Consider the following 8618-nt stretch of genomic DNA (forward strand, 5'->3'; position numbering starts at 1 on the left):
GATTATTGGCCAATAATATGCATTTAAGTATGGGCGGAGATGTCATGAGATTGTGCCCCTGTGATAAAGGATGTTTGATGTTAAATAATCATGAACTATTTCTTTTTGAATTTAAATAATTAACAAAAATAAATATAATACTAAAATATTAAAATTTGTGATACACAACCGGTCAAAATGCTCGTGAAGACCCGGACCGAATGGAGCGAGGATTCCCCAATTAATCTAGACACAGGGTGGGGGACGAATTACATAGTACTTGTTCAATCCCATTTTGTTGCTCAAACTCGACCTCGATGCCATCTTTAGTTGTAACAGTGAATCAATTTGGTAAAAATTTCGTTTGAAAATCTATATAAGATCATGCTAATTATAGAACATTCTATCTTTAGAGTTAATGTAAGTTAAACAATAGACCCGATAGTCATCTTTTACGACTTTAACCTTTTTGCCCCATGGGGACAAGCTAACATACCAATTAGGCCTATGAGTGTCAATGATCATTTTCATATTGTTCGATTTGTTTAAACTGGACTCAAATGGAAAAAGAACCAATGCCAAGGGGTATTTTCGGTAAACCATATTCTTTTATTTATTGGTTTGGACTGTTTGGCCGTGTCACGCTCGAGCCGCCTTCAAAGCCTCTAAAATCGCTCTCTGTCTCATCATCCACAAGATCCCTTCTAGGGTTCCACTTTCAACCCACCAATTTTCAAAAGTAATACACAGTGTTCCGGCAATGATGCAGCCAGCGGCGAACTTGGTTCTACCACCTCAATACCAGATGCAGACTCCACAGCAACCTCTGCAGCAGTGGATGCAACCGCAGCAATCACAATACCATATGCCGTCGCCACAACAGCCGTCGGGGTACTACTATCAGCAACCACCTCCGGCAGCGGATGCGCCTCTGCAACCGCAGCAGTATGCTGCCGCGCTTGCAGCTCAAGCTCAGCCCAGCACAGATGACGGGATCCGAAGCCTCTGGATCGGCGATCTTCAGTATTGGATGGACGAGCAGTATCTGTACAGCTGTTTTGCATCCACTGGAGAGGTGTGTATATTTATCATATATGTCAATTACAAGCACATTCAAACAGCTATTTAGATGCATAATCTATTTGCATATTTGTATTTATTTACTTATTATGCTTAAAAAAATTTCATATTAAAAAGTTTGAAAAATTTACTTTTACTGATAAAAAAAATGCTTTTAGAATTGAAACTGTTGATTGAGCATGTTTTTCTAAGTCTAGAAAATATTGACATTATTTCTAATTTAATTCTTATATGTTTGAATGTTAGCGCCGTTTGATTGCAAAGTTGGATTTTGGATGGAAAGAAAATGAATTTTATTGAATTGAATTGCCTAGAAATTGTTTTACGAGGAATTGTCAATTAATATTGTTTGATTGATACATAATTTTTCAATTGAAAAATGATGAAATATTTTTTTTTTTTTTTTTTTTTTTTTTTTGTGTTCGTTTGGCTTTGTTTTTTATGAAAGTTGTAAATTTAAGGAAAATGTCTTTTTTGGTGTTCGTTTGACTTTATTTTTGATGAAAATTATCAATTTAAGGGATATCTACTTTTACAATTGTTCCTAGAATTTATTTCCATTGCCCAAAAAAATCCAAAAATCATCTATATTTTGGTGTTCGTTTGGCTTTGTTTTACATGACAATTATCAATTTAAGGGATATCATCTTTTACAATTGTTCCTATTATTTGTTTCCAATGAAAAAAATAAAAGGTCGCATGGAAAATCAACTTACACCAACCCATGAGAAAGTGAATTCCTCAAAACCAGGGAAAAGCCGGTCATGTGAGGGCAAAGCTAGAAAATCAATTACTTAGAAAATTTGGCAAATCAAACACTCAAAAACATGGAAAATGGAATTTGATTTCCAAGTTCCATGGAAAAAAGGCCTATCAAACAGGCCCTTAGTTTCAGATAGGAAAATTTTAAATTATTTATTTATTATTATTATTATTATTTTTTGAAAGTAACTTACCTTTACTTCATCAATACCAACAATTATTTATTTTTAAGAAGTAAATTTGCTTCAAAGCAAAACTTATTAAGCTTAACCAAACATGATTCTGTGAAACTTAATGAGAAAAAATCTGATCTTCGGTCCACCAGTCGCCCAATGGAATGACTTTTTCTAAATTTTAGCCCACCTTAAATTCATCTTCTAACCGCATCCCTGGAAAACGCTAAGTCAAGAAGTCTTTTGCCTTCCTTCAGTGAAAAGTTATCATATGCTAAGCTTAAATTGAGCTCATCACCATTGGCAATACTATTTGTGTTTCAAAGTTTTGTTTTTACTCTAATCATGATGCACTTCGGTACTTGTATTTTCTCTAAAGAAACTCAAGCATGCCGAGTGGGGTTCTTTTCTTCAATTTCATGAGAATTTTTAATGGTGTAATCAAATGGTTGGGCAAGCCTTTTTTAGACAGTACTTGCATATCTGGAGGAGCTTAAGCGAGTGGTCCTGCATCTGCGAGCAACAGTTTCAAAATTTTCTTGTTAGAGGCAGCCACCTGAGGAATTGTTGCAAGATTTAGAATTTAATATTTCGTTCTGGTTTAGCAATGTGAAAACATAGTTTCATTTGAATTTAATTAAATATTTCCTAGTTTTGGTAGGTTTGGGATGTGTCTTCTATTGACTATGATTAGCTTATTTTACATTAGATTTTGGATTTTTCAATTGATTTAAGCCCCTAGTTAGAATGAGTTCCTTGTGTTCGGTATAGAGCCTATGAATGGACCAAATTGTTCCAACAAGGAGAATTGAAGAAGTTATTTCTTGAAAAATCTGGTCTTTTGAGATTGAAGTCCGAAGCACTGTGAATCTCTAGTATTTATTTCGATCTTGGCAAATATTCCGAATTCTTTCATCTTTTCTACTTTCTGTTGGTTAGATTTTGTTCTCTCATCCAATATATTGCCTTATTGTAAAATTTGTGAGACAGCTCGCTGTTTTTAATCACCTAATAGTGGTACAATGCTCGTTAAAGCACATTAGTTTTATCAGGAAATGTTGGTTATGATTTATGAATCAATCATGTAGGCCATGGACTTTGCATCACTGTCAACAAACCTGTCTAATATTTTTGTGTAATGTTGCATTGATTTTTGCTGTTTAATGTTTTAAGTGTGCACTATCCATGTATAGCTGAAATTTGTGATCTGAACAACGAAATTTGAAGGTGGATACCCAAAAGTGTGTACACTTTACCCAACTAGAGTATCTGCCACCTATTAGTTTTTATTGAGTTTTTGCTTATGGTTCTGTTAGAATTTAATCTAGTGCCATTTGTTCCGGTGATCTCTGCTAAAGTCATCCGTAACAAGCAAACTGGCCAATCTGAAGGTTATGGATTTATTGAGTTTGTTAGTCATGCTGCTGCAGAAAGGAATCTGCAGACATATAATGGCTCCCTAATGCCAAATATTGAGCAAACATTCAGATTGAACTGGGCATCAATGGGTGCGGGTGAAAAGCGTGACAACACTGTTGAATACACGATTTTTGTTGGAGACTTGGCTGCTGATGTTACTGATTACATGCTTCAAGAAACTTTTAGGGCCAATTATAGTTCAGTAAGGGGTGCTAAGGTTGTAACCGATAGGTTAACAGGCCGCACAAAGGGCTATGGGTTTGTGAGGTTCGGTGATGAAAGTGAACAGTTACGAGCCATGACTGAGATGAATGGAAAGTTTTGTTCTACTAAGCCCATGCGAATAGGTCCTGCTGCTAACAAGCAAAACATAGATGGTCAGGCAAAAGGTATGTTTGACCCTTGGCTGTCAATTTCTAGCATATTTGATTGCTATTGCTGCATCAAAATAACTTGTGCATGCTAAATTTGATAGTATATTCTGTTGTTATTTGTCATGATGTGCTCTTTTCCCCTGAATTTGGCAGTTTCATTGCTTTATTTGCTTTTCATATTCTGTAAATATTATGTAGTACTGATGTCTCTTTTATGAACAATGCTCTTAAATTTGCTTTCTTTCAGTTATGCCCTTGAATTCTTGAAGATAAGACAGCTTATGACGCTGTTTCCTTCCAGTACTTTAACAATTTTAGGTTTTAAATATTTAAACTTGCATAATCTCATAAAACTCTGGTTGTCTAAAAGCAGGGTGTCAGGAGGCTCTATCATATAGGGACCCTGGAGCTAATTTCTGCTGAAATGATAAATCTTTTAGTGCCTGGTCATGTGTAGGTCAGTTTTATTTTAATGTCGCTTATATTTGGTTCCCCGCGGCATTAATTATGCTACGACTTTGATTTTCTTATTTTGCCACCAGTCTATTACTTTCCAAGATGTCATCAAATTTGATTATATTGATCATTCAAGCCAGTTTCACCCTTTTATTTTTTTATTTTTTATTTTTTTTTGGTAAGGACCTGGTATAGAATTGGACCTATGCAAAATTATTTTTCCGGGAGAATATGTGGTTGAAAATAAGTTTTAAAGAATCTCTACTAAACATGAGCTAAATTTCATCGTTGTGATTTCTGAGTCCATGTACAAATTTTCCTTTTTCCATTATCATTTTGATCAGAACTAATTTTTTCCACTCCTATTCTTGAAACACTTAGAATATTCTCCTGATAGTAACAAGCTCACCATGGTCAGTCGAAACTATGTACCAACATTTACAATTCCTCTAGATTGTCTTTGCTAGTTTTTACGTTTTTGTAAATATTGTATGTCTGGTGTTTCGTCATCTTCAGTCATTTGGAGGAAGAGGTGGTTAGATGTGGATATATGCCTTTTATCTATGTATACAATCATGCTGTGTTAGTGGCATGATGTCCAGATGTAATGAGATCATGTATGTATTGTATGTTATTGAAACTGGCAAGTGTTCTATACTGCTTTAGGTTTGGTTATTTCTGCTAGCCCGTGCTCTCGTGTCTCGACTGTATACTCCAGTGTGAGAGTTGGCTTTGCCTTGACTGTTAATGATGATTCACCATCATCATTAATCTAGAAAACATTGGATTATTAAGTACAGTGTCAAAGATAATGTTAAGCGCGATCACAAATATGAAAAATTGAATATGGAAAAGAATACGGACAGTGTCAGACATTCTGCTTGAGCACAATCAAAACATGTTATCATGGATGTCCATCCTTTTGTAATTTGGTTCTCTGTGACTATATCGAATGAGCAAATCATCGTTAAGTTTTTGCCTATGCTCATCCATTATTTCCACATATTTAGTTATTTATGATTCTCTTGCTGATGTTGAACTGGTTGCTGTTATAAGTTTCTTTAACTCTTCATTTGACTAAGTTGCATGGCATTTTTTATTTTTTATTTTGTTGACATTTTGTTTAGGTCTTAGTCACATGCTACGAGAATGTTTTTAACTTCACTTGTCAGTTAGTTCTGGATTGACCTTTTACCCATGTGCTGTGGTTTATTTGACTTTTAATATTTCATATTTGTGTTTCGTATTTTTATCCTTCCACATTTTTCTTTTTGACTTTCTGATCCAGTCCATGGAAATTCCAAGTAGGATTTCCATGTATGAACTGCATCTTTTCATTTGGTATCGAACTAATAGCAAGTGGCGCTCTTGCTTCAGTTCTCCCCTTTCTATCCACTGATGACTGTATCCTCCATATGCTTTTTTCATTTTTGCAGCTTCATACCAAACTTCCGGAGGAACTCAGAGTGAGGAGGATCCATCTAACACGACTGTCAGTATATTCATTGTTGATTTCCTTATGTCAATTGTTTTGAGTAATAAATGCTTAGCTATGTAAATGTTGTCTTGCCTGCAGATCTTCATTGGGAACTTGGACCCTAATATTACTGAAGAACATCTAAGACAGGTTTTTGGACACTATGGACAGCTACTACATGTAAAGATACCAATAGGCAAACGGTGCGGGTTTGTACAATATGCCGACAGGTAAACTGAGAAAACTAATGGCTGTTTCTACCCTCAATTTAAATTCCAAGAAATAAAGAATGTCAACTTTATTGTGTTTTCTTTCCATTGGTTATAATAGAAGCTGTGCAGAGGAAGCTCTGCGGCTGTTAAATGGAACCCAGTTGGGAGGACAAAGCATTCGACTCTCATGGGGCCGTAGTCCTTCAAACAAACAGGTACATTTACTGTTAATGTTTTTTAGTGTTTGTGTTTTGAAGGTTTTCCTCTAGGTTTTTGTTCAATTCATTTCATCTATTGAAATTTTTGCTTCAGGTTGATCAAAACCAGCATAATGGTGCATATTATGGATATGCCCCTGGATACGAAACCTATGGATATGCTCCAGCAGCGCAGGATCCAAACTTGTACCGTGCAGGCTACACGGGATATGGAAATTAGCCACCACCACCTCAACAGCAGCAGCAGCCTCAGGTACTTGACTCAAAAATTGTAACAAAAGCTTTTGGCCCCCCTAGATAATTTATGTGCATTTGTTTTCTGTATTTGGATTTATAAATAACAAAACATTCATCCATTGCGCAGTGAACAGCCAATCATGGAACTGGTGGTTGTGGCAGCGAAGATAGAACTTACATGCTGTCGCGTCATGGGGTCGTTCAAACTGTGTTGTTGACTAGAGAAAAGTAAAATAGCCCGTCTTTTTTTAGGTTCATGTGTGTTTCCCTTGTCCATTTTTGATCGTTTATTTAACTTGATCATTAACATTTGCAGATGATGTGCATTTTATTCGTTTGCTAATAATTAAAAAAGATTCTCAGAGTTGATTTATTGTAGTCATTGAAGATATAAAGGAAGATTCTGTGACACTATGCTTTTCTAATTTCGTTAATATTAATATGTTAAAAGTTCTAACATTTTGAATTATAAGTTCATAACTTTTAATTAACAAAAAAAAAAAAAAAAAAGGATGAAGAAGAAGGTCTAGTCCACATCAATCTTCATGAGATGCTGCAACTTAGACTCCATTGCTTCAAGTTCTCCAGGGACAGTATGAATTTGAGAAAAAGAGCAACTACAGGAATTTCATGTAGCGGTAGCTCAAAAAAGGACAATGCATTTCACTGTGATCAAACAATTTTCGAAAAAGGACAATGCATTTCACCGTGGATTTTGCCATTTGAGCTTCTGAATAGTCACTGAGCAGTTAAGGGTAACGAGAACCTACATGCATTTCATGTAGCTCGAAAATCCCACGATCCCACGGTTTAGAAAGAAATCTGGCTTTTGAAGTTTGTTGATTTGTATATCCCATTTCACTGAAAACTTGCACAGGTTGAGATCTGTCTACTTACTACTACTACTTTTATTTCATCTTTATATGTATAGGAACAGGAATAAGCTAAGAATTAAGGCATCATTAATTGCTAACTAATATATCTAGTGGCGTGCAAATCTGTGTTTCTATTTCGGTGAAAGTTGAAAATCGTCCTAAGTACATTTTTAGTGCATGGTTCCAAAATTGCTTACGAAACATGCTTTCCACAACAATAAACAGCTGATGAATCTTAACAGTTTGCTTAGAAATCCTTGTTGTCTCATCTATGCTCAAATTCATGGAGGTTGCATGCTTTGATGATAACGAGGTTCCGTAGGTTGGACAACATCAGTAAGAACAAAATCCATGACAGTAGTGCAATCAGTAGAAGAGAAGGCTAGCTCTTAAAGCCTTCATACCAGGGTCGATTCTCCAAGCTCCAGTTCAATGGCGCCTGGTCGTCCCTAGTACTTAGTGCAGACAGCGAACCGGCTTCATCATTGCTTGGAGCATTTTTACTGATTGTCCCAAGTTAGTTTCTTCTTGTAGTGCAATATTGAGTTATTCAGTTCATTGTGAACCAAATTACCTTGTTGAAACTTAAGACTCCGAGCACATTGGTTCATGGAAAACTGTAGGCTAAGATTGATTTGCAAAAAGATCTTGAGGGAGCTTGAAATTTGAGCTTTTCAGTTCATTGTGAAAGAGATCAGTTGGCAGCAGCTCGGACTCCATTTCTTGAAGTTCTCCAGGAACAGACTGAAGTTGAGCAACTACAGGAGTTTCATTCAGCTCGAAAATCGAGCCTTGTATTTCACTGTGTCCAATTAGCATGGTTTCAGTACCAGGGAAATTTCTTGGTGCTCTAGATGATGATTGGGATATATCTTTTAACTGCTTCTGTATCGACTGCGTTAGGCTCTTTTGCTGGGGTCGAAACTTCCAACACCTGCATCACCTCATCCTGCTCGACCATTCTCAGATTCTCAATCAAAGGGGAACATTGAGATTTCTTTTTGAGTCCGACTTCTTGATTTTCTGGTAGGGAGAACTAGTTCTTGGCACAATGGGCATAGGCTTACATGGCACAATTGAGCGCGTACCCATAGACGGTCGTTTCCTGTCCTTGGGACTAGGCACGACTACTATTTTCGATCGAGAGGTGATCTCAATGTCATTCACCTGATTTTGATAATCCATTTCTGAAATTGGGTTTTCTATTCTCTGATACATCTTAGCCTGTGGAGCAACATCATTTGCAGTCGTGATCGAGGCGATCTACCCAGGTAGGAAGACTATGCCCCGAAGTAGAGTGCCATTGTTGCCAATCCTCGTAGTTATAAGATACCCGGCGTCGAATGAACCATAAAT

At 36.4% G+C, this 8618-nt stretch overlaps 1 protein-coding gene across 1 annotated transcript; it reads left to right on the plus strand.

The window, feature by feature from the left end:
• Positions 1 to 567: 567 nt before the first annotated feature.
• Positions 568 to 6796, plus strand: LOC111384086 (polyadenylate-binding protein RBP45-like). The gene is made up of 7 exons (XM_023008309.1): positions 568 to 1053; positions 3336 to 3802; positions 5680 to 5735; positions 5820 to 5950; positions 6051 to 6147; positions 6245 to 6403; positions 6515 to 6796. Exons 1-6 carry the CDS (start codon positions 740 to 742, stop codon positions 6368 to 6370), a joined length of 1191 nt encoding a protein of 396 aa, XP_022864077.1. The 5' UTR covers positions 568 to 739; the 3' UTR covers positions 6371 to 6403; positions 6515 to 6796.
• Positions 6797 to 8618: the final 1822 nt, after the last annotated feature.

Source organism: Olea europaea, unplaced genomic scaffold (genome assembly GCF_002742605.1).
Source record: "Olea europaea var. sylvestris unplaced genomic scaffold, O_europaea_v1 scaffold2841, whole genome shotgun sequence".
Lineage (NCBI taxonomy): Eukaryota > Viridiplantae > Streptophyta > Magnoliopsida > Lamiales > Oleaceae > Olea > Olea europaea.

Excerpts from the sequence above, each read along its gene's own strand:
- LOC111384086 (XM_023008309.1), top strand. The coding sequence starts at position 740 with ATGATGCAGCCAGCGGCGAACTTGGTTCTACCACCTCAATACCAGATG. Across the intron at positions 1,054-3,335 it reads TGTTTTGCATCCACTGGAGA|GGTGATCTCTGCTAAAGTCA; the intron begins GGTGTGTATATT and ends GCCATTTGTTCC. Across the intron at positions 3,803-5,679 it reads CATAGATGGTCAGGCAAAAG|CTTCATACCAAACTTCCGGA; the intron begins GTATGTTTGACC and ends TCATTTTTGCAG.